This window comes from Boleophthalmus pectinirostris, unplaced genomic scaffold (genome assembly GCF_026225935.1).
Source record: "Boleophthalmus pectinirostris isolate CB_2022bp ecotype Guang Dong unplaced genomic scaffold, ASM2622593v1 HiC_scaffold_13, whole genome shotgun sequence".
Classification (NCBI taxonomy): Eukaryota; Metazoa; Chordata; class Actinopteri; order Gobiiformes; family Gobiidae; genus Boleophthalmus; species Boleophthalmus pectinirostris.
In genome coordinates this window covers 29,911,303-29,936,997 of record NW_026571036.1, presented here as the reverse complement: position 1 = coordinate 29,936,997, position 25,695 = coordinate 29,911,303, and the positions used below count along the sequence as shown (strand labels likewise).

The following is a 25,695-nucleotide window of genomic DNA, read 5'->3' as shown; positions in this document are numbered from 1 at the left end:
CAGAAAAAAGAAGACCGAGCAAGGATTCCGAGTCAGAATCCAAGATGGCTGCACCCACTGTGATGTGTAAATATGAAGTGTTTTCATTGTGTTTGGACACTTTGGTGATTTAAAAGACAATTTCAGTCACGCATATTATTGCAGTACATTAACACGTCCGTATCACTGCCTATGGGTTTGGTACACGCGAAACATAATAATACAAGCTCGGACTTGACGGCAAATCTGAGGTCCAAGTGGGAGTCGGAAGATAATTGAACGCAGGGTAAGTCCTCCAGGTACTGCCCAGTTTAGCAGCTTTATTTGAAATGTGGTTGTGGGCAGAGTTTATGTAACCCCGAACAAATTATTGCCCCTCTCTCTGTAACTGCTGCAATGAGATTCGTTTGGTCGTTTTGGTCTTAAAATGTTCGTATTAACCCGATCTACATCATTCGGGGGTTTTAATTTTGCTATTTTGTCTGTCAACAAATTCCTATTCCTAATATGGAACTGGCGAAATTTGCTCCTATAACTACTAGTCTTGGTGAACTTCATTTGACTGGAGCTGAATGCTATGGGTGACACACCCATAGCATTCCTTAGTCCACTTCTTTATGCAGTCTCTTGTTTAGTCACTGTTTCAAATCTGCATCTCACTGTCTTCAAATTAGTGGTTTTAAGATAAAGATTCTGTGTTGATATATTACTAGAGATGTCACAGTAACCGAAATATCGTGATGTTGTGTCTTCAAAAGTTTCACAATAATATCTTGGACCATCACAATATATCGAATTACAAGTCTCTTTGCTTAAATGAATAGTTAGAGTACAGCAATAGCTAAGAGGGCCATAGACCATGATCCTTTGCTCCATTTCAGCGCAGACTACAAGAAGAAATTACAGTTCTAAGCACTTTTAATTCTTAGTTCTTTGAGTTAAGTCTTGTCAAGGCATTTTAAGAGGAAAAAGTAGCATATACAGAGTTTTGTTATTGTGAAAGTATCATACCGAGAGATCTGGATATTGTTACATCCCTGTACATTACACAGACTTGTTATTTCCAACCGTGTACCGTGTGACAAACCCAGTCAACCAAATGTGTGTGATGGCGCCCTCACCTCACAGTGTGCGCTGGGGTCACGACCTCCCTGTGTGTGCTCTGGTCGATAGTACCAGAACAGACTCATCATCAGCTCCCCTACAAGAGACAGACAGGTGAGAGAGAGTTAGACTGAAAACTACCACACTGTAATAAACAAGGCCGATTTACTGACACTATCGCTGAAGAAAATATCTGGGATTTGGTTTGGAGACATTTTATTGTATAGTTCTCGAGGCCAGGCTTTTTGGTAAAACACACTTTATTGATGGGACGGGAGGAGAAAGAATAGGAACATTTTTGTTTTAGATATCGCTGCACTCACCACAGCCCCGTATATAAAGGTTAAGGTACAAAAAAATCTGAAGAACTGAATAAAGGTCAGGTATCTGAAATGAAAGTTACACTGTGCAATTTCTTCAGTCTGCTGGAGGATCTGCCATCTGCCCATCTCCATGGAGGCGTTATTGCTTTGCCCGTAATGGTCCTCAGTGTGGCATTAAACTCAGCTTTTCGGAATTTATTTTGTTTGGTACTGTGGAACATTTATGTCTCTAGAGACGAGCAGGTGCCAGACCCACCACTTCAGTTACACAGTGTAGCTTTAAGTACCAGCAGCAAAACTAACTAAACTATCCATCACGTGATTTGGCAAGTTCTGTCGGAGATGCACCACCTGTCGCATCATGTGGGTGAAGTGTCTTGTTCAGGGACACAACAACAGTATGAGCTCAAATTTGAACTAGCAACCCTCTGGTAGCTGAATAATAATAATAATACTAATACATCAGTTTATATATAACAGTAACTCAAAGACAATAAAGTAACACAAAAACAAAGACAGAACAGACAAAACTAGTAGAGATTAAGCACTCCTCCTACCACTCTAGAGGAAAATGAATATTCTGAATTTGAGTCGTCATTTTAACCAGCACAGACCTCTCCCTCCCCTGCCGCTGTACCTGATTTGGGGTCTTCCCACAGGGCGGAGATCTTGGCGACATAGGGGAGGGACTTCTTCCTGGGGCCTGAGCGCAGCAGCACCGTGTCCCTCACACGGATCACCTCCCCGTCCCTCTCCACGCCCTCGTAACACTGACGCAGGGCCGTCTCATCCTCACCCTGAGAGGAGGAGGGGTTACAAGGTAAGAGTTAAGATTATTAATACAAAAATATAACTGGGACAATGTGAAATTCTAATTAACATCGTCTAAATTTCCAAAAAACAAATTATGACAGGAGCAACATATATTAAATGTACATAATCCAATCTAATCCATCTTTATTTCTAATGCACTTTAAAAACAACAGTTGACTAAAGTGCAGAACAATAATTATAAAAGGCAATAAACTAGACACAAATTGCAAAAACATAGACACATAAAAACACACTTGACACTAAAAAAGTCAACATTCATCACAGTGAAACTCTTAAGTGAACAGGTGAGTTTTAAGAGCTGATTTAAAAACTGAAAGTGACTCAACTTGTCTAAGGTGAAGGGCAGCGCGTTCCCTTACTGTAGCCTGCATCTTTTGGATTTTTCTAGCTGAGAAATCCCTTGGCAAAGTATACTTGAAATCATAATGAGGTTCTTTTCACACTGTTCAAAATGGCCTATCAGACAACCAGACCTGGATGCCACTCTGTTAACTCACCGCGATGAAAACCTCCTTCTCCGTCGGCACGCCGACCGGCCTCCATCCGTTGGTGGCGCGGCGCCGGGAGACCCTCTTCTGTTTGGTGGAGCTGAGGGTGGGGGCGGGGGGAGGGGGCTGCTTCTGGGACAGCCGCGTCCGCCCCATGGACAGGGACCCGTTGGCTGTTTTGGTGGAGGATTTGGTGGGAGATTTGGTGGGAGTTTTGGCGGGCTGGGGACATTCTTTGGCCAGTTTTAGCCGGGCCGGAGGCTGGGGGGGCATCAGCTGGGGTTTGGTGTTTTGGGTGGAGGTGGGTGGGGTGGAGAGGGGGCAGGTGGAGATGGGGAGGGAGGAGGAGACCATGAGGGAGGGGTCAGCCTGAGGAGATGAGTAGTTCTCTGTAAACACAACAGAATTAGTCACACAAGCTAAGATCAAATTGCAATCAAAAATAACCTTTTTTATCTTATCTATCAACTATAAATAATTCATTATCTGAGATTATCTGCTTTGCCTCGAGCGAATAATGTTTCAAAAGAGAAATACTGGAAGACAAACAATACAGTCAAATGTGTTGAGCCTGAGATTTAGAATTAATCAGAGAATTAAAAGGTAACTTTTCTGGTGGAGGGTCTGCTAAATACTTCTCCATGGAGATGTTATTGCTTTGCCTGGAATGTTCCATGGTATGACATTAAACAAATCCATCTAGCATTCATTCATTACGGGTGTTTCTGTTGCTCAAAAATGCAGTAATTACGTCCATGAATAGGGGCGACTCTCCACAGATCTGACTTGTAATGTAGTGTAGTGCTGTAACCTGCTCGTCTCTCTTGTGATTGATATGCTTAATCTCTACTGTGGAACATTCTAGATAAAGCAATAACATTTCCATGACAAACTGGTAGCTGACCCTCCACTAGAAATGTTACGCAGTGCACCTTTAATATGAAAATGAATGTTTAACCTGGACTATGTAACTTTTCTGGTCTACTTGTTTCCATGGAGATGATGTTGCTTTGCCTGGAATGTTCCACAATATGGCAATAAACTCATCTAATCTACTTTGCATTCATTCAGTTAGAGATGTTCTTATTGTTTAAAACACTTCGCCCTAGAGTGTCACCTGGTGTCTCTCTGGACAAGTTTAATGCTATACTGTGGAACATTTCAGGCAAAGCATATGGCAATAACATTTCCACAGAGACAAGCTGGTGTAGGACCATCCACCAGAAAAGTAACTTAGTGAACCTTTAAACAAATCCTCAGCATTTATAAAGAAACACACAAAAATGTGACAAAAGTGCATTTGAATTGTTACTTACTAAATTATAAAGTTAAAACCTTGAAAACTTTCTACTTTTCTTTTTGAAATTCAGATTTTCAAACTGATGCAACACTTTGGCAAGATGTGTAAATCTGTTATTCAGAGCCAAATTTGTGTTTTAAAAGTTTGCTGAATAAAAACATCTGGATGAAGTCACTTTGTCATTGTCATAAACTGTATATATAAATGGACATTGCTGCTGTGTACCAAATAGGAAGTGAACATGGGGGTGCTTCTGGCTCCATTGACTTTGACTTCAGTTTACTTTACACTGAAAAATTGTCACCCCTCTCTCTGTATCTGCTGTGAGAATCGTGATTTTGGTCCTAAAATGTTCATAATTAACCCATTCTACATGATCCTGGTGTTTCTATTTCACTATTATGTCCTTAAATAAAGTCTAAAATCCTAATATACTCCAAATTCGCTCCTATAACTGGCAGCCTCGGTGAGCTTCATTTGACTGGAGCCAAAAAAACAATATAGGTGATGTCACACTCTCTCAGGGCCTGTTTACACGAGAACGCTTAAAAACAACAGTAAAAACAACACATTTTTTGATCTTAAGTGCCTTTTGTTCAGACGGTGACGGCGTTTTTGGGGCTTAAAAATGCAAAAATCTGAAACCACCCTCCAGAGTGGAAAAGTTGAATACGCTCCGCCGTAGTGTTTCCGTTTACACTGCCCAAGATGCAAAACTTTGGTCAGATCTGCTCACGTCACGTACACGTTTACTTCACATACATCATCGCCTAGCGTCACCATCTAGCCACCTGGCATGTATACCCAATCGAATTCCACACACTTTCGCATCACCATATGCATGCAGATTTCCTCCCGAAAACGCCCGTCTAAACCTGGAATAAAAAGTGAAGACGCGACTCCACTTTTACGTCTTCTGTTCAAATTGTCATCATATAAACATAGACTTAATCCACTTCTTTATACAGTCTATAAAGGTCATTGCTGATGTCTTGACACTCACCTGTTTTGATGTTGTGCGTACACCCTGTGCATCCGGCACTGAACGTGCACCCCCTGCTGGTGACCGGAGGCATCGCTCTGAACGTGCACCCGCCCATCCTGCAGGCCTCTCCGAAACAGGGCGCCCCCACAGAGTTACAGTACGCCGGGTGCGTCAAACCTGACCCCCCTTTGGACCCGCTCATCTGCCCCGAACACAACCCGGACGGGGAAAAGTTCAGCGATCGGGAGGCCATGGTGGGCGACGTGGTCCCGGTATGAGGCGGGTGGGTGATGTGGACGTAGTAGCTGGAGAAGCAGTGCTCGGCTGTGCAGAGACATGGGTGGGGGCTGAGGGTGAGGGCGGTGTGTGGGTGGGAGTGGGTGAGGGACGGGGAGGGCACCAGGCATTCGCGTTTCACAGGAGTCAAGGCTGATTTGAGCTGCTGATTGTTGGATTCGCTGTACGGCTGCTGGCCCAAAAAGAAGGCCAAGCGGTGGCAGTACTCCACAGAGCCCTAAAAGCACAGGTTACAGTGTTAAATATTCAAATGTTAGGAAAAACATTTTACGTCACAACTGTGCACTCTAAAAAAAATCTGCAGTTATTGACCAAAATTCACTGAAAAAAGAAGAATGACTTGAAGTTATATAAATATTAGTCTTACACTGTTTTAACTAATAAAATAACAGTAAAAAAAAGTCATTTCACATACTGGTTGGAATATTTTTCTTCAAAGTTACATCTTAAAAAGGTCCTATATTACATAAAATTGACTTGTGCACTGAAAATTTCTCTGATCTGGCCAAGATTTTTAAACTTTTATAAGGTTATTCATCTTGTTTTCAGATTTATTATCTACTTACTAGTTCTGAGACTGCTTCACTCCAGTCTAGACGGAGTTTATTTTAAGATAATTTGTCAAATAATATTATCTTGCTGCAAGGACACATTTTCACAAATTTTACTACTTTTAAGTCATTTTCTGACAGATTTAAGTGTTTATATCTAAAATTTTGGCCAAACTTTTTGCAGTGTGAGCTTTAATACGTGTTATAATGTTGTTACCTCATCAAAAAATACCTGGACTTGTGTTTTGTCCTTCATCATTACTTTATCTATTAGGGGTGTAACGATATCCAGGTCTCACGATACAATATCGTCACGGTATGAACCTCCTGATATTTATTGCAGTATATCATCTCATGATATGGTGGAGAGGCTCACAACTAGGGATTTAACAATATCCAAATCTCTCTGTAAGACATTTTCACGATATACACAGTACGATATTGCGAAATTTTATGGAGGCAAACAAAACTGTGAATATGCTACTTTTTCCTCTTAAAATGCCTTGACAAAATTTAAACCAAAGAAAAAAGCCTTAAAAGTGCTTAGAACTGTTATTTCTTCCTGTAGTCGACATTGAAATGGAGCAAAGGATTTTGGTCTATGTAGTTCCCTCTGTCTTTTAGCTATTGTTGCACCAAGAGACTTGTAATTCGATATATTGTGATGGTCCACGATTATTGTGAGAACTTTGACGATGCAATATCATGATATATCTGTTGTTACATGTCTCTACTATCCACATCTTCAATGCTCAGAATGTTCTGTTCCACCTTGTAATGAAGTTAACCTTTTTACCTTTCTTCAGTAGAGTTTGGCAATTCCAGGGGTGAAATAATTCTAGTGAAGGTGTATGGGGTTTAAAGACACATGGCAAAAGAGAAATTCAATTTGTCAACTGGACAAAAGTTTATTTTAGTCAAATCCATTTCGCAGCTCATTCAAGTTGCTTCTTCAGTTCGAACTGAAAGAAGCTTTTGTCCATTTGACAAACTGAATTTCTCCTTTGCCATGGATTCTACCTGGACGACTGAGGGATTTTACACACATTTTAAAAACAATGTGATGCACTTCCTGTATTACCACATGACATCACAAGGTGGAGTGTTTTTTTGTTTGAGAAAGAACTCGGCCTAAAATGCAGGGTTTATGTGTTAGGCATGCATGAATGAAACAAAACACAACTCCAGGTATGTTTGTGATGAAGAAGCAACATTATACCATAGATCAGAAAATAGTGTAATACTGGCCCTTTAAACAGACAAAAAATAAGGCAGTTCTTTCCACTCCTTACCTTTGGGGGGCAGCAGTAGTAGGGACTGAGCTCCGCCTCCATCTGCTCCTCCTTCACTTGCTTGAGCGGGTAGGACATCATGCTTCTCGACTGGTACCCTGGTTTGGTCAACCGATGAGTACAGCCATTCGAATCCCACTCCACTTTCGGCTCAAAATCGCTTTTCTTCTTACACGCCGAGCAGCTAAGTTGTGACGCCAGCCCCCTTTTCCCCTTGTGTTTCGGTGGTCTACCCTTGTATTTGACCCTCGCGTGTTGCTTAATAGTTGTAGGAGCTTGGGTCTTGCAGTCAGACGAAGTTGCAGTAGTAGTAGTTGTAGTAGTAGTACTAGTTGGAGTGCTCTTTACCCTTTGTTTAGCAGTAGCGGATGTGCTAGTTAGCTTCAGCAAGGCAGCAGCATTGAGCCCCGCTAACCGTCTCGGCGCAGGTGCATCTAAACTCTCCTGACTCAACTCAAATGGATTACTTTTCACTTTCGCTTTCACTTTCACTTTTTTGGCCTTGAATTTTTGGCACATTTTTGGACCTAGCGTCACTTTATTAGAATGTCCAGGTGTATTCGTTTTAGTAGTTGTCTTAGTAGTAGCGTCTCCCTCCGCGGCGCCCCCTACAGTCACAGCCTCGTCCTGTTTTCTGGCTTGTTTAGCAGCAGGTTGAGTATCCCACGGTCTTTCGAGCAGCAGACTATTGACGGCCTCTGCGTTCAGCGAGGCCAGTCTGCGTTTTCGCGGTAACAGGACATGCATGTAGTCCGCGATACTAGCGTTGTTTGATTTTGATTTGTGTTTTGATAACGTCTTCACATCTTTCTTGCTTTTTCTACCCCTGCGTTTGAGAGATAAGTGTCTATGTTGGCCGTCTTTTCGCGTTTTGCGTTCAGAATCTCCTTGGCTCTCCTCCAGTCGCGTTAAGATCACGTGACAGCTGAGCCCCTCCCCCTCCGAACCTCCCGCCCGCCCTCGCAACGGGTACAATTTCCGATCGCGCTTCTTCTCGCGTCTCCGGTCCAACTTTTTGTTCTGATCTGAACTTTTATCCTTCTTCTCCTCTACCACCATCTTTCTCCTCTTCTTGGTCCTCTTCATGACTTCGCCGATCTTCTTCGTCCGGCCAAATCGAAGCGAGCGCTCGGGCCAGGGCTCCATGGCGCCACCATGTGTCCAGAGTGGGGACTGGTCCACCCACTCCGCCGTGCGCCGCTGCTGGAGGGAAGCCTTCTGCCGAGCTTGAGTCATCACATGCTTCTCCACGCAGCCTACAGGAAAAAGAAAGCAAAGAGGAGGGGTTAGAAGTTAAAGGTCATATAGTACACAAAATTGACACTTGTGAGCTTTAAACACGTTACTAGAGCCCTGCACCGACACAAAACAGTGAAGCATGGGAAACATTTTGAAAGCTCATTGTAGGCACAGCTGGGTGGGATGATAAACTGTAGTCCCACAAACTAAATATGAGTAAAGTAAAATATACAAATAATTAATGTGTGCCCATCATGCATCATTTGTGCTGGATATTTTATTTGGCATTAATAAAAACATTTAAAGCTTAAACTCGCGCACATTTTAGACCTTTCTGCTTCTCAGTGTTTGATAGAGCTTAAGAAAGCGAATGTCCCCATCTTGCGGGACTTGCGGGTGGGAGCGGGAATGAAAATTACAATTCTTAGTGGGAGCGAGTGCGAGTGGGACTGCTCAATGCGGGTGGGAGCTGGACTGAAAATTCTGTCCCACGCAGACCTCTAGTTAGAAGGTAAAGGTTCTAAATTCCACAAAATTGACGTTATAATGTTGTTACTAGAGCCCTGCACTGACGCAAAACAGTGCGTAAAACAGAAAGCTCATTGAAAGCACTTTTTAAGCAGCCTAAATCTGCAGACACTGTCTAATCTCACGCACATTTTAGATAATTCCTTTCTGCTTCTCTGTGTTTGATAGAGCTTAAGGGATTGTTTACACAAGAACGCTTGCCGGTAAAAAAGGCAAAATATTTTATCAGAAGTGTCTTTCGTTTAGACGGTGACGGCGTTTTGGGAGCTTAAAAACACAAAAATCTGAAACCACCTTCCAGAGTGGAAAAGTTGAATACGCTCCACCATAGCATTTCCGTCTACACTGCCCAAAACTCTGGTCAGATCTGCTCACGTCGCGTACACAGTGTATTGTATCACCACCTAGCGTCACCCCCTAGTCGCCTGGCATGTATACCCAATCGAATTCCACACTTTTGCGTCACCGTATGCACGCAGATTTCCTCCTGAAAACACTTGTCTAAACGTGGAATAAAAAATGAAGATGCAACGCTACTTTTGTGTCTTCTGTTCAGACCGTCATCATATAAATGTAGTCTACGAAAGCGAACGTCACCATCTTGCAGGATTTGCAGGCGGGAGCGGGACAAAATATCACAGATGAGGGCGGGAGCGGGAATGAAAATTACAATTCTTTGCAGACTTCTAGTTGTTACCTCCTCAAAAACAGACCTGGAGATGTGTTTTGTTTCATTCAAACATGTCTGTGTAACCCTTCATTATTAGTCTGTCTACATCTCCAAAACTCAAAATGCTTTGTTCCACCTTGTGATGTCATGAAGCTGTAGTTTTGAAGTTAACAGCTTTTTTTTTTTTTTTTTTTTTTTTACTTTTGTGCAGTAGAGATTTGCAATTTTTGGGCTGACATCATCCAAATGATTCTAGTGAAAGTGTATGGAGTTTAAAAACACAGTGGACCAGTTTCTGTATTACCACATGACATCACAAGGTGGAACTGAGTGTTTTCCGTTTGAGAGAAGAAGTCAGCTTAAATTTGCAGGATTCGTGTGTTAATCATGTGTAAAGGAAACAAAACACAACTCCAGGTGTGTTTTTTGACAAGGAAATATAACACAGATCACAAAACAGCGTAATATGGGTGCTATAAAACCAGTTTTTCTCTTTTTTTTTTTTTGTAGAACAATACAAATATGACTTGGAATGATCCGCGTTTTTGTCAAGATTACCCACAGTTACAATGCACGCAATTTACCGTGTCACTCGCTCACTTGCTTGCTCCTTATCTCCTCAGCATGCAAACACCACCTTGTTAAATTCCATTGTTTAGCCTGTCAAAACCTCACACGAATACCAAATTTAGAGCGGAAAAATACAACTAATCTACATTTGTATCCCTTTAATGACAGTATCAAGCTGTTCTCTCAGTGTGAACGCTTTAGGTCTCAGTCTCACCCCGGCATCTATTTGACTTGGCTTGCTGTGAAATGATTCCGTAATTAAATTTAATTAGCAACAATTGTGAAAAAACTGATAAAGCGCAACGTCAATACAAAACACATAGAAGGAGCTGTTCATAAAGATTTATTGTCAGAGAAATGAGACGGGGGATCTATATGCACACTCTAGTCGACCATATATGGACTTCCCATCACTGCACTTGGAAAACTTGGGTCATTGGTTTGCATAACAAGCAGAAATTCAATACGTCACACATACTGATAAACACGGTCTACTAAAATACCGCTGGATGCATTGGCTTTGACTTTTAAAGGGCCCATATTACCCTTTTTGTGTGATCTATGTTATAATATAATTTCCTCATCAAAAAGTTGGGTTTTGTTTAATTTCATTCGCACAAAATTGTACATATTTAGGCTGAGTTCTTGTCTTTAATACAAAACACTCTGTTCTACTTTGTGATGTCATTTGGTAATACAGGAAGTGCTCCACTCCATACACCTTCACTAGAATAATTTGGATGATTTCAGTCCTGGAATTTCCAATCTCCACTGAACAAAAGGTAAAATATAGCTGTTAACGTCATTCATGACATCACAAGGTGGAACAGAGCATTTTGAGCTTTGGGGATGGAGACAGACTAATAATAAAGAGTTACTCCAACATCTGTGAATGAAACAAAACACAACTAACATGTTGTAACATGTTGTTTTAGTTATGGGTTTAGTCCCGGGTTTAGTCCTGGGTTTAGTCCTGGGTTTAGTTCTGGTTTAGTCCTAGTTTTAGTTTTGGTTTAGTCCTGGTTTTAGTCCTGGTTTTAGTCCTGGTTTTAGTCCTGGTTTAAGTTTTGGTTTCGCCCTGGTTTTAGTTTTGGTTTAGTCCTGGTTTTAGTTCTGGTTTAGTCCTGGTTTTAGTCTGGTTTAGTCCTGGTTTTAGTCCTGGTTTTAGTCCTGGTTTTAGTTTTGGCTTTAGTCCCTGGTTTTAGTTTTGGTTTAGTCCTGGTTTTAGTTGGTTTTAGTCTGGTTTAGTCCTGGTTTTAGTTTGGTTTAGTCCTGGTTTTAGTTTTGGTTTAGTCCTGGTTTTAGTTTGGTTTAGTCCTGGTTTTAACTTTGGTTTAGTCCTGGTTTAAATTTTGGTTTAGTCCTGGTTTTAGTTCTGGTTTAGTCCTGGTTTTAGTTTTGATTTAGTCCTGGTTTTAATTTTGGTTTAGTCCTGGTTTTTAATTTTGGTTTTAATTTTGGTTTAGTCCTGGTTTAAATTTTGGTTTAGTCCTGGTTTAAATTTTGGTTTAGTCCTGGTTTTAATTTTGGTTTAGTCCTGGTTTTAATTTTGGTTTAGTCCTGGTTTTAATTTTGGTTTAGTCCTGGTTTTAATTTTGGTTTAGTCCTGGTTTTAATTTTGGTTTAGTCCTGGTTTTAGTTTAGGTTTAGTCCTGGTTTTAGTTTAGGTTTAGTCCTGGTTTTAGTTCTGGTTATAATCTATAAACACCTGTGGATCACCATGTTATTTGCACATACTAAATCACAATATTCATCTAAAACGACTTAAGAAAAGAAACAAATTTGCTGACTTCTGCGTTTGAAAACTGTGGTGCCAGTGGGACCCGACGTTGCCGTAAACGTCACAACAAAGAGTCTGCACCTCCAATGGATGGCTGCAGATCAAACTAGTGAGCAGCTGGATTTTTTTCCCCATTCGTACTAAAATGACTATGCAACGCTGCCAAATTTTATGTATACCACCCATTAAGAAAATAAAATTGAAGAACAGAGTAAGTACAGTGCAGTGGGCGTATGCCGGTGGCGATGACAACAGGGATTGATCTGCAATATGGTGTTTTGAAAATAAGCGATTAAAGATTGCTGAAACATGCATGAATCATTTCAGATACAACTCCGAGACTGTAAATGAGAAGAGGAAATAACTAGAACATGGGTCAAAGCTCTGAAAAGTCGATTTAGCAGAATAAGTGCTTTAAATATGCATTGTGTCATTTTTCTTGTGTAGGCTCCATCAAATGCTTTTTTCCATGGAGATGTTATTGCTTTGTCTGGAATGTTTCGCAGTATGGTATTAAACCTTTCTATTTTCAAGGAGACCAAACCAAGCCAAGTTACAGGTCAGATTTGTGGAGAGGCAACCCCACACACAGTCAAAATGTCTGTTTTTTGAGGTATTTTTGAGCTATAAAGCCACCTGTAAATGAATAAATGTAAGGCAGGGCTGAGCTGTTTAATGTCATACTGTGGAACATTCCTGTAAGCGCAGTGACATAACCATAGAAACAAGCAGGTGACGGACCTCCAACCAAAACACAACAACTGCACATGAGTTCATACAAAAACAACAAAGGTCCCATAATTTATGCAATAAGTGGATTTTGGACATTTTAAATCGCAATATTGGTCTAAAACAACAGACTTTTTGTTGAAAACTGTAGAGTAGATTACAGCTAAATTATAGTATGTTGCTGTAATTGCATGAACTGTATTTTTTTCCCCATTTAAAGAGTGTATTACAAGTTTTGACGATTCTATAATTTGTATTTACAGCAGGTTTTATCTCTCAAATCAGGGGTGTCGGACTGAGGGGGTGAAGGGTACTGTTTACCCAGGGCCCAGGGCAGAGAGGGGACCTTTACAAATTCTGTAATGAGAATTTTTCATTAGAGAACATGTAGAAGCCCGGAAGTTGTAGACCACGCACCGGCCAATCAGTGAAGAGCTGTGAACCCATGACTGGGTCCTTTTTGTGGTACAGCATAACAGTAAACAAAGCAGTTGAGAGGGATGTAGACAAAGCCATACATTCTGTGTTGGCAACGATTCCCGAGATCGAGGATTTAAAGTTGGAACAAAGAGAATGTTTGGTGAATTTTATCAAGGGGAAAGATGTTATTGCCCTTCTTCCTACAGGATTTGGGAAAATCTGAATATACCAGTTGGCCCTGTTAGTGGTGCATTACATATGTCACAACCAAATAGCAGTGATTGGTTAAATTAAAAAAGCACCTGCCTACCGTTGAGCGAACAAATTCTAATGCTGCGAAATCAGGCGGTTTCCACGAAGTGAAACTGGCTGATGAATCAGGCTAGTAGAACGGGCCCACCAAGATGATTTGTACACTGGGCCCAAAATTAGTTGCTATACCCCTGCATCAAGTTAAGTAGAAATTTTTGTTTTACATCAATCAAGAAGCGGTTTCTGAAGAAAATTTGAAAAAATATGTTGAAAATTACAGGAAGTGAAGAGTTCTACTTTAGAGAGTCTCATCATAGGAAGAATTCTATCAAAAACCTTGGCACAAGCACACTTTATACTTTCAAAACACATTTTTCTGATACTTTAAACATGGTTTCAACAAAAATAAGTGTTTACTTATAAATGTATTTGTTAAATATAATCTCTGTGAACATTAGAGGAGTTTTGGACTACTCTACATCATGGTCGCAAGGTAACTATTATTGAATTCTCTAGTGTGGTGTTTGATTTTCAGCCAGGAGGTAAAATTTGAAACCTAAAAATTGGCCAAACTGGGAAAGAGAATGTAAAATCTTAAATATAAATGATCTTAACTGTTTTTTAATAAAATGCATGGTCTAAACTGACATAGGCACTTCAAGCTACAGTATGTGACACTGCTGAGTTCTACGTTTACATTTTAGAACAAAAAGAAGGAAAACTAAATAAATACAGAAATGCAGGCGTGTCAAGGGAAATGTGGATTTTCTGAGAAATGACGTCTTAAATGCAGGAAAATAATGATTACTCAAACATGTATGAATCACAACTTCTAACGGGAAAAACGTTTAAAAAACTTTCAGAAGTAAATTTTGCATAACGTCTCTTTTAAACGGCTCAAATGACGCCGATTTTCTGATCCGTTTTATTTATGATGCCGTTTTCTCATCACAAACATACACAGGCTAAGTTCTCTCAAGTAAAAAATAGTCTGTTCCAACTTGTGATGTCATGTGGTGATACGGGAAGTGCTCTACTGTGTTTTTAAACTCCATACACAATCACTAGATTTTGATAATAAATGCCAATCTCAACAGAACACAAAAGGTAGCAGTTGAATTGAAAACTGTAACATTGCCTTTTGCTTTGTCACCATCTTAATAAAGTTTACAAATACTGTGAACCATGTCAGCACTTAAATAATCAAAACATTTCTAGGGAAGTTACAGGGGAATTTTAAAGAATAAACTTCCTGGTTTCCGTTTCTAAATAGAGCTGAGAACGTCATGTCTGTTCAAATAAAGGATCTTTGTAAAAAAAAAAGAAAAGGAAAATCAGTGCATTGATTCCATTTAAACAAGCTATTTTTTATTCTGTATAAATCATTTTCCTTAAAAGATCGGAACTATATAAAAGTTAAGACTTAAAGTCTTGACATTGTGAGCGCTCAGACAGAAAGGTCCAAGGGCACAGCTACTGAAAGAAGTGTGAACGATTTTGAAAAGGGACCAATTTTATAACACAATTTTGAAAGTTTGATCAAGTAATTTTGCATTAACCCCTTTGATTTTGAAACTACATTTGAACATGGTTAAAAGCTGATAAAAGTTTCCATAACACGACCTTTAAAGCCTTAAAGAAGAATTACTGTGTTTGTGTCTGCTCTATAATTAGAATGTATGACAACCATGTTAAAATTTAGACATTTTAAATCACAATATTGAAAGAAAGAAATAACTGCACTGACTTCTGCGTTAGAAACCTGCGGTGCCCAATGGGATCCTACATAATCCTTGTCTTAATAGCTACAGGTGTCATTTATAAGCCACTACTATTGCATAGAATTATGAAAACGTTACAACAAAGAGCAGCAAAGTCATCAGCACCTCCTATGGATATCTGCATATCACACTAACGAGTAGCTAGTAGCTTGTTTTTTTTAAGTTGTACCAAAAAGACTATATGACACTGCCAAATCCTGTTTCACCAATTAAGAAAATAAAAATGGAGAACAAAGTAAGTACAGAGCAGTGGGCATGTACTGGTAGTGGTGAAATGAGGGTATTGAATACTAGAAATACATTGCTCCAGCCTTTTCAGTTCTAATACCGATTTCAATACCACAGCTTTATGGTTCCGATACTAGGGATGGGCATGATTAGTCGACTAATCGATAATTGATCATTAAGAATTTTATCAATCATGTTAATTTTTAATTGACAAACTGAATGTAGGTTGCTGTGCGTAGCGTAGTGTGAGGAGACGAGGCTGTGTCTGACACAAACACTGAGTTGTGGCTCACAGTCCCACGTTTGGGCTCTGGCTCCTTGGAGACTCTGTTCCAGTCAGTGTTTACAGCACATCAGTGTCCCGGGGATGATCAGGTTTTTTGAGTATCCCGGTTTCGTCATGGTGCATGTAAACGCAGTGTCCTGGTTACTGCAACATAAAGTTGAGTGCACATGCATCCAAAAGACAAACACTTTTCAGTCTTTTCATCACAACAGAAGCCAAAGTAAAAAAAGTGATCAACATAAATAGTGAGTGACTGAAATTTTTAATTAAAATGTTAAATAAAGAGACCCACTAAACCTGCTTGCGTACTATCTGCACTCATATGATCTGCACACGTCTGATCTCTGAAAACAGGAATTATCTCCAAATGTGACACACACACACAGAACACACTCACCATCATCACCATCACCATCCCTCTGTTACACTCGTATTCCACTGAGTCATGGTCCTTTAGTCTGACAGAAGCTGACCGCATCAGCGCACAAGGGAAGAGCTGTTTTTTTCCAGGGCTTAGAGTTTATGCAAATTAGTCATGCGATTTTAAGTTTAAATATGTCAAAGCTGCATTAAACACATTCTAATGTTAAACGGGTTGATGTGGCTCTGGAGTGGTTATGGTTTATATGTCGTAAAGTTGAATTTATTCATGCAGATTAGTAATAATAATAATCATGATGATAATTCTAATATAAAAATGTTAATCAAAAATCAATTGTTAATTCTCCCGACGATCGATTAAGAATTTAATCGATACCAGAGCGGAGATTAAAAACAGCATTTATTTCCTTTACACAAAAATAAAATAAGACAAAACTGACCCAGATGTGTTATGTAACTTATTTATCCCTCGAGTAACTACAGAACTGCTTGTATTAAAAATAAATTAAACATTATGAGACTTTCTGGGAAGCGTATGACCAGTAAATAGCCTTAAAACGTCAACTTATATTTTCAACCAGGATATCAATATTTGGAAGCTGATATCTGATCAATCAAATTTTTCAGTATCAGTATCGTATCGGTGCATCTCTATTGAATACAGGAGAATAAAGGCGGCTCAAACATGCACGAATCACTCAAAACACAACTTCAAGTGACGAGATGAAATGCGAAGATGAAACCGCTATAACACGGTTCAAAGCTCCGACGTGGATTTTACATAATAGGTCCGCTTTAACTTTAATAGTCATTTGATGTTGTGTTGTTTTATCGTATTTAAGAACAGTAAAAACTCCATTCGCGACGCTGAACTTTCACAGTGTCTGTAATGAGTCCTTTATCCTGGACAGCTCCATCTGCTCCTCTCTGCGGAGACTTTAATGTTTTCAATGATTCCCTTCAAAGCTGGAACTCTGCAGCATCTGTTAAACACAAGTGGAGCTCCGACTCTCAGATCTGAATTAGTCATTTATTTTTACTTGTACACAATATAAATATACACAAACCAGAGACAATAACATGACTGGGGTTTTATTTAGGGGAATTTTATCATGTCACTCAATACTGATTAATGGGTCGCACATTTACGCACAATATGTCAGCTTTTGTCCCGGTTTAGCCCTGGTTTAGCTCTGATTTAGTACCATTTTAGAACTGGTTTTGTGTATTTGGAGCTGGTTTAATACGCAAACTAGAGACAATAACATCACATAACTCAGGTTTTATTTGAGTGAATATTATCTTGTCACTCAATACTGATTAATGGGTCACTCATTTACGCACAATAATGCAGAGTGCAAGGGTTTGTCCCGGTTGAGACCTGGTTTAGTTCTGATTTAGGACCAGTTTAGACCTGGCTTTTCTTCGTAGTATTGTTTGGATGTACTGATTGTTATAGACCTACAATGCTGCGTGAAGAACTTATTTTTATTTACTTTATTTGCTCAAAAGTGTTAATACTACAACAACTAATTTGAACTAGTTTGTTTTAAAGATCCTACATTATGCAAAATTGAGTCTTGATGCCATGTTAGAATGTTATTACCTCCTCAAAAACATAGCTGGAGTTGTGTTTTGTTTCATTCATTCACACACGTCTGAGTAATCCTTTATAATTTGTCTGTTTACATCTGCAAAGCTCAAAATGTTATATAGACAAATACTTCAAATAACTTAACGTTAATCACGCCAAGTGTAACAGGAGAATCCAGTATTGTCTGAACAACCTGTCCCTCGTAAAAAAAAAAAAAAAAAAAGGAAAACAAAAAAAAAGAATTGACAGCAGCAGGATTGAGGAGACAAGTTTCATTTCTGTCATCGCCCTCTCACTCTCACACAGATCTGACAAACACCAACACAAGTCTGTCATTCACTGTTTAACCAAGGACAGGAAGAACTACAAACAACTACAAAGAACTACAACTCCCGTGAACCCCAGGGGACATAACATAATTCACTTATTTTTTGAAATGTGGAAGGCTGTGCAGTTAATCAAATGTGATTAAAAGATGCATTGTGTAACTTTTCTGGTGGAGGATCCAAATCCAAATCCACTTTATTACCAACAAAGCAGTTTCCAAAGTGCTGCACAGAGATCATAAAATGAAAACGACAAAAAGGTAAATTGCTAAAATTTGGTCATACCCGTCCTACAACAATAAAACTAGTCAAATCTAATAAAAGCAAAACCATAAAAATCATAAAATAGCAATAAAGAAGTTAAATAAATAAAAGACACAGAGGAGCACACAACTCACGCGGTGTTAAAAGCCAGAGAATAAAAGTGGGTTTTAAGACGAGACTTAAAACTCTCTTGGGATGTGGGGGGGGCAAAGAGTTCCAGAGTTTGGGTCCAGCCACAGAAAAGGCCCTGTCCCTCTGGTTTTAAGTCTCGTTTTAAGCCCCATGAGCTGGAGCTGGCCTTTGGACCTCAGAGTGCGCTGGAGTGTAAATCTGGTTTGAGGTTTGAGACGAAGTGTGGGGCCAGAACATTCAAAGCTTTAAAAACAAACAATAAAATCTTAAAATCAACTCTAAAATGAACTGGAAGCCAACACATCAACGCTAAAATCAGGGTAATGTGCTCAAGTTTTTTGGTTCCAGTTAAATCCGTCACCTGCGAGATGTTGCCTGGAATGTTCCGCAGTACGACATGACACTTTAGTCTATGTTCAGACTGCAGCCTGAAGTGACCCAAATCCGATTTTTTCGCCCCTGTATCTGATCTTTTAATGTCAGTCTGAACCACACAGATCAGATTTTTTCAAATGCGACCCAGGCCACTTGGATATGTTATTTTTTTTGGAGTTATTTATTTATTTTGGTCACAGGTATATTTTGACATTAATTCATAAACAGTCATATTTAACATATACAGACCGAAAAGGTGCAGGCTGAAGCTTAAGCTTATTATGCCTACCCTTTAATATATTCATTTATGTGCTCCTAAAAACCGATACATGTACGATCACATTCATCCGACCTACTATTCAACAATCGACAAATGCCACTATTCTGCGCTGAAGTAAGCATGAAAGTACACAAACGTTCTTCTCCTCATATGAAAATTGTGTATGAACTCCATGTGAGTGAAACACTGAAGCACCTATCAGTCCCACCGCTCTTGGCTGTGACTCTGCACCCACACATTCCTTTCTACGGACATTGCTGCAGCTGCCTCACAAAACACCATGGCCAAAAAACTTGTCCTTCTTCTCAATCACCTCCTTAAAACAAATAAGCTGTACATGTTCTGGATCCGATACGACAGCAACTTTAAAATCTCCAGATGCTCAATACTGCGTCCGCGTTTAGGCGACTTGCGTAAACACTGAGTACGCTCTCTGTGTGTGACGTCATCGTGTCCTCCAATGCTCATGCAGGACACTTTTGTAGCGTTTAAAGTTCACACTGGAGATCACATACAAGTCACATTTAACTGGAAATGTGAACGACCTTGCAAAAAATGATTTCGAATTCAGCTTCAAGCCCTGCACTCTGAACGCAGTGTTATTTATCTCTACGGAGACAGCAGGGGACCCCATAGAGTCAAGTTACATGTCAGATTTGTGGAGAGGCGAGCGCACTCACAGTAAGAATGGTTTAAGGTCAATAAAAACTCAAGTTATTGAGTAAATGCAAGATCCTCCACTAGAAATCTGACACATTTCACCTTTAATGCACCTGGAGCAGAGTTCAGCTTTTAGAGGAAAAAATGTTACTGTTTCTTTGTGTTAAATGGCAAAGAAGTCTGTAATGTTTACGTTCGGGATAGTAATAAGATTGAAAGCCATTTTAATCTTGTTTTTATAATGAGACAAAATGCAACACAATCAATCATGTGGCCCAACCCGAGCTATTACATTATAAGTAAACGTCCTTCCAAAAATGTTATTCTATTGATACTTTGCAGTGACATCATGGTGTCATGTTGCATGTATATCTAAGGTGTAATGTTCAGCAGTTACCATGGTGACACAGCGCACACATGTTTTAAGAACTCAATAAAAAAACTGAACAAAATGGATTTAAACATCACATTTTCAGGAGCTTGTGACCAATACGAGCGTTCACGGTTCTGTTCAGGAGTTTGATTTTCAATACAAAAGATGAGTGACTAACTGAAAAACTGTTGGCAAATGCGAGCTTGTGACTAATGTTATTTGAGAGGGACTTGTTTAACAGCATAAAATCATTTCAGTGACCGGTTGTAGTTCTTTCTGGTCATTGTGTTAAAAGAAAGCTCCGATTAAAGTCTAACTTGAGTAACAGAGCGTCATTTAGTCAGAGCAGTGCCTAGAGGTAGCATTACAACCCCAGGGAATGTTGATATCAGCTCCCAAGTGTAAATATTGCTTTTCAATGTATCCAGTTTTGTTTTTAAGGATCCATATTGCGCTATTTTCTGATCTATGTTATAATGTTGTTTTGTCACAAACATAACAAATGCTTAGGCTGAGTTCTTTTCTCAAACAGAAAAAGACTGTACAATGGTCCCTCGTTTATCGCGGGGGTTATGTTCTAAATATAACCTGCGATAGGTGAAATCCGCGAAGTAGTCATCTTTATATTTTACAACTATTATATCTGTTTTAAGGCTGTAAAACCCCTCAACACACACTTTGTGCTGCGCGGGCTCACGGTCCTGGTTTCAGCAACTAGTGGCAGGTACCCGACCTGGTGCAAGACTCTGCTACAGCACGTAACTTCTACCTCCTTTCAGCATGTCCAGAAGACTTTTTGTGCGATGGCTAGCATCTTCCTTTGCTTTTTGGGTGCGCGCAGGAGCCTTTGTTGGTGCAGAACGTTTTGCCGACACTGTGGGTTTTCATGGGGAGAAAACTTGCAAACATACAGCACTTCAGAATCACACTGATAGACATCCAACGTTTATGTAAATTTGGGAAGCTGAACGTATTCTGTGCTGTCCTGCATAGGAGACAGGAGTCCTTTAGCTAATCAGGACGCAGCGGGAGGAACGCAGTACGCATTCATACACTGTAAAAAAAAGTCATGCAAAATTGCACACAAAAAAAAAAAATCCGCAAAACGGCAAGCCTGCAAAAGTTGAACCGAAATATAGCGAGGGACCACTGTATTTTAAGACAGTATTTGACATACAATATTTTAAACTATTTATTCTTATTATTTATGCTGCTGTTGATCTGGACATGAGTGCAGTGTTTCGTTTCTGTGTATTTTTATACAAAAATAACAAATAAATTCTAAATTCTAATTCTGATTCTGATATCAGTGATGTTCTGTTTTTCTCAATAACAGAAAACACTCTTTTCCACCTTGTGAGGTCATGTGGTAATACAGGAAGAGCTCCACTGTGTTTTTAAACTTTACACATCTTCACTAGAATCATTTGGATCATTGAAAAGATAGAGAGCGTTTTGAGCTTTGGAGATGTAGAAAGACTAATAATAAAGTGTTACTCAAACGTGTGAATGAAACAAAACACAACTCCAGGTATGTTTTTGAGGAGATAACAACATTATAACATGACTTAAAGCTCAAAAGTGTCAATTTAGCGTAATATAGGACCTTTAAGAGCTTAAAAAAAATCATTGACAAGATGTAATATAAAATATAAAACTGAGAAGAAAGACCTATTGTTCCAACAAACTCAGATGGCTGTATTTTAGCATATTTTTAAAAGGACCTAATCCAAATTGACTCTTGTGAGCTTTAAGCCATGTTAGAATGTTGTTACCTCTTCAAAAGCCTACCTAGTAGAGATGTAACGATATTATCACAATATGCATCTCACGGTACAATATTTATTGTGATACTTTGAAGAGGCTGATATAATTATAGATAGAACGCTTTTTTGTTTTTAAAATACCCTGACAAGATTTTGGTGTGAATTATCACCGTCACAATCCCAAGAATTCAAATTAAAAACATATATCTTCATGTTGTCTGCACTGAATTGAATCATGGGATATGTAGTTCCCATGTTTATTGGCTATTGCTACTATAAAACCATGCATTTAAGCAAAGGATTTTGTCATTATATTACTGTGAGACTTTTGACGATACGATCGCACAATATTTCGGTTACTGTTACATCCCTACTGCCTAGAGTTGTGTTTTGTTTCATTCACTTTATTATTAGTCTGTCTACACCTCCAAAGCTCAAAATGCTCCACCAGTGTTCCACCTTGTGATGTCATGTAGTGGTAGCTTTCATGTCAACAGCTACTTTTTACCTTTAGTTCAGTAGAGATTGTTAATTCCATGGCTGAAATTATCCAAATGATTCTAGTGAAGGTGTCTGGAGTTTAAAAAACACAGAGGAGCACTTTCTGTATTACCACATGACATGAGTGTGGTTTCTGTTTGAGAGAAGAAGCCGAAATATGCAGGATTTGCGTGTTTAAACATGAAAAGAAAAACACAATCCAGGTCTGTTTTTGATGAGGAAACAACATTAGAACATAGATCAGAAAATGGGATAATATAGAGTCCTTAAACTGTTTTTATAATCCTTTCAATCAGTTTTCTGTATTTAGTGATGTACAGATGAATCCCGACATCTCTCACAATGAAAACAAAGAGTAACATTTAAAATACATTATCGTTATAAATACAAAATGAATGTCTTTTTCACTGTAGCCAACTCTTGAGGCAGAGCTCCTGTTCAACTCTGCCAAGTGAACACAGAGATGCATCAGATCCTTCACATACAACATTCAAAAGCTTTTACTCATTATTTAAAAGAGGATACGACGATATTCACACAGTGTCACCAACCCGTCAAATGAACTGATAATGCCATGCTAAAGGTTACCTCCAGGGCCAAAATTAGCATATTGTTTAATTTTGTGCTCTTAACAAGATCTGAATTTTAATAATGCATTTTTCATTAAGGTTAATGTTGTAACTATTTTTCTCCATTTTACCAACTTTTAAAGGTCTTATATTACACAAAATTTGACTGATTATGATTTATCCATGTTATAATGTTAGTCTGTTTATAGCTCCAAAGCTCTACAGTAGGGATGGGCATGATTAATCCATAGTTGATCATTAAGAATTTCATTGATTACGTTAATTTTAATCGACAAACCGAATGTAGGTTGCTGTGCGTAGCGTGACCAAACAGGTCTGTACATGTGTCTCTGCACTCAGAAGGAGAGAGACACAAACAGTCGGTCAATCTGAAATGTACCGAAGCACAAATGTGTATTTAACGATGACTTGTACAAGAAATTCCACGCTTTCCGTTGCGTTCGGGACAAGTGTGAGTCCATGTGCACAGTGTATAAAGCAAGAACATATGTTTCGGTGTCCAGTGGGAAAAAGCTTTACCAGGTGAGAGTCGCGCAATGTCGATGACGAGTCCCCACCTCCCTCCCCCCGTACGCTGTCCTGGTTTTGACAAACGCAAATATAGTCACACTAACCTGTATTCCACTGAATCATGTCTTTTAATCCGACAGAAATTGACTGCATCATCGCACAAGAGCTGTAGATTTATCTTCACTGAGTTTATGCAAATTAGCGATGCAGTTTTAAGTTTCACTTCTGTGAAAGTTGCACAAAACTGAATTAAACACATTCTAATGTCAAACGGATTGATGTGGCTCTAGAGTGGTTATGGTTTATATGTCGTAAAGTTGAATTTATTTATGCAGATTAGTAGTGCAGATAGTAATAATACTGATGATCATTTTAATATAAAAACGTTAATGATTAATCGATAATCGATCATTCCGACGATCGATTAAGAAAATTTCATCGAATGCCCATCCCTACTCTACAGTAAATGCTCTGATCCACCTTGTAATGTCAAGTTATCAGCTACTTTTTTTTTTATAGAGATTGACAGTTCCAAACTTGATTCTAGTGAAGGTGTATGGAGTTTAAAAACACAGTGGAGCATTTCTTATATTACCACATGACATGTTTTATGTTTGAGAGAAGAATTAAATACAGAGGGTGAGTGCGTTAAACATGTGTGAATGAAACAAAACACAACTCTGAGTATGTTTTTGATGAGGAAATAAGATTACAACATAAATCAGAAAATAGTGTAAAATTGTGCCCTTTAAATTAAATGTACATAAGATAAAAAAAAATAAGGATTGAGGACCAGAAATCAGATTCTAATCAGATTTTGGTGTGTATGTAAACAAGGTTAGTAGGGCTGGGTATCATTAAGAAGTTGCCAATACATACCCTCAATACATAGGTCACGATGCGATGCATAACTCGATAAAGTAAGGTTATGATTCGATACGATATATTTCAAATCAATTCGATATGGTTCAATAAAAAATAAGGGCTAAGGTTCTGTTTACATGATACACTTGTGGGTAAAAACGACAAAATATTTCATCAGAAGTGCCTTTCATTTAGACAGTGACGGTGTTTTTGGGGCTTAAAAACGCAAAAATCTGAAACCACCCTCCAGAGTGGAAAAGTTGAATACGCTCCACCGTAGTGTTTCTGTCTACACTGCCCAAGACGCAAAACTCTAGTCAGATCTGCTCACGTCACGTACGCTTTTACATCACATACATCACCACCTAGAGTCACCACCGAGCCTGCCTGACATGCACACCCAATCGAATTCCACACACTGTTGCGTCACCGTATGCACGCAAAAATGCTCATCTAAATGCCAAATGTGTTGCATAAACCAGTTTTCTTCCACTAAACAAGCAACAAAACTGTAGCTGTAACAAAATAATTTAGTGAAATATACAAAAAAATACTCTTGCCGACATATCGATACACCAGCCCACGATATTGATACTGTATCATCACATGAAATGAAACAATACGTTGATATTTTGATATTTTTGCACACCCCTAAAAGCCAGTGTTTTAATCATTGTAACCCATACGTTTCCAAACAGCCTCATGTATTAAAGGTGCATTATGCAACTTTTCTGGTGGAGAGTCAAATGCTTGTCTCCATGGAGATGTTATTGCTTTGTCTGGAATGTTTCAGTTTGGTATTCAGCTTTATGGAGACTGAATAAATGCAAGGTAGGGATGTTAAAAGTCATATTTAGCATTCCAGACAGAGCAAGGACAGACCCATGGAAACAAGCAGGTAACCAATCCCCGACCAAAACGTTACATAGTGCAGCTTTAACATCGAAATACGTATTCGATCACACCTCAGTCACAAAACCCCCTCTCCTCCCCACAGTTTGAGCAGGGAAAACATGTCACATTTTCGCTTTACATAGAGAGTTTCTTCGAAGGAAAAAAATCTGCTTTCATCACTGGAGCCTCAAATAGTGAAAAACACATAACTCATCCTGACTGTGTAACATGATCTGGCAACAGACGCATCAAAGGCTCAGACAGCTCCAGACTAAGAGATGGGACCAACACGCAGGATTTAAAAGCAGAAGAAGACAGTAATTGGCTGTAATTATACATATGTGACACTTCTACTTAAAAGACCCTGTTTATTTATGTATTAGAGCAAACTGTGCCTTGCCCCAGTACAGATATATTGTACGAAAGGTTCATTTGCTTTACATTCTAGACACAGTCGGAAACGCATGGAGGCATCTGTCTGTCTCGATAGAACATGTGGAATTTTACCGACGGAGCACTATATGAGCTAACCACTGGGGGCAGTAGTGA

General features: G+C 39.2%; 1 protein-coding gene across 5 annotated transcripts in view; it reads right to left on the bottom strand.

Annotated features, from left to right (window-relative positions):
- LOC110168282 (bromo adjacent homology domain-containing 1 protein) overlaps nt 1–25,695 on the bottom strand; it is an 80,522-nt gene that overhangs the window by 14,051 nt on the left and 40,776 nt on the right. For all 5 annotated transcript variants that reach the window (XM_055149200.1, XM_055149204.1, XM_055149201.1 and 2 more), the window contains exons 2-6: nt 7,154–8,409; nt 5,032–5,527; nt 2,738–3,117; nt 2,044–2,203; nt 1,101–1,180 (exon numbers count right to left, since the gene is read on the bottom strand). In XM_055149200.1, the coding sequence (XP_055005175.1) occupies nt 1,101–1,180; nt 2,044–2,203; nt 2,738–3,117; nt 5,032–5,527; nt 7,154–8,389 (2,352 nt within the window). In that variant the 5' untranslated portion in view covers nt 8,390–8,409. The remainder of the gene's footprint in view (nt 1–1,100; nt 1,181–2,043; nt 2,204–2,737; nt 3,118–5,031; nt 5,528–7,153; nt 8,410–25,695) is intronic.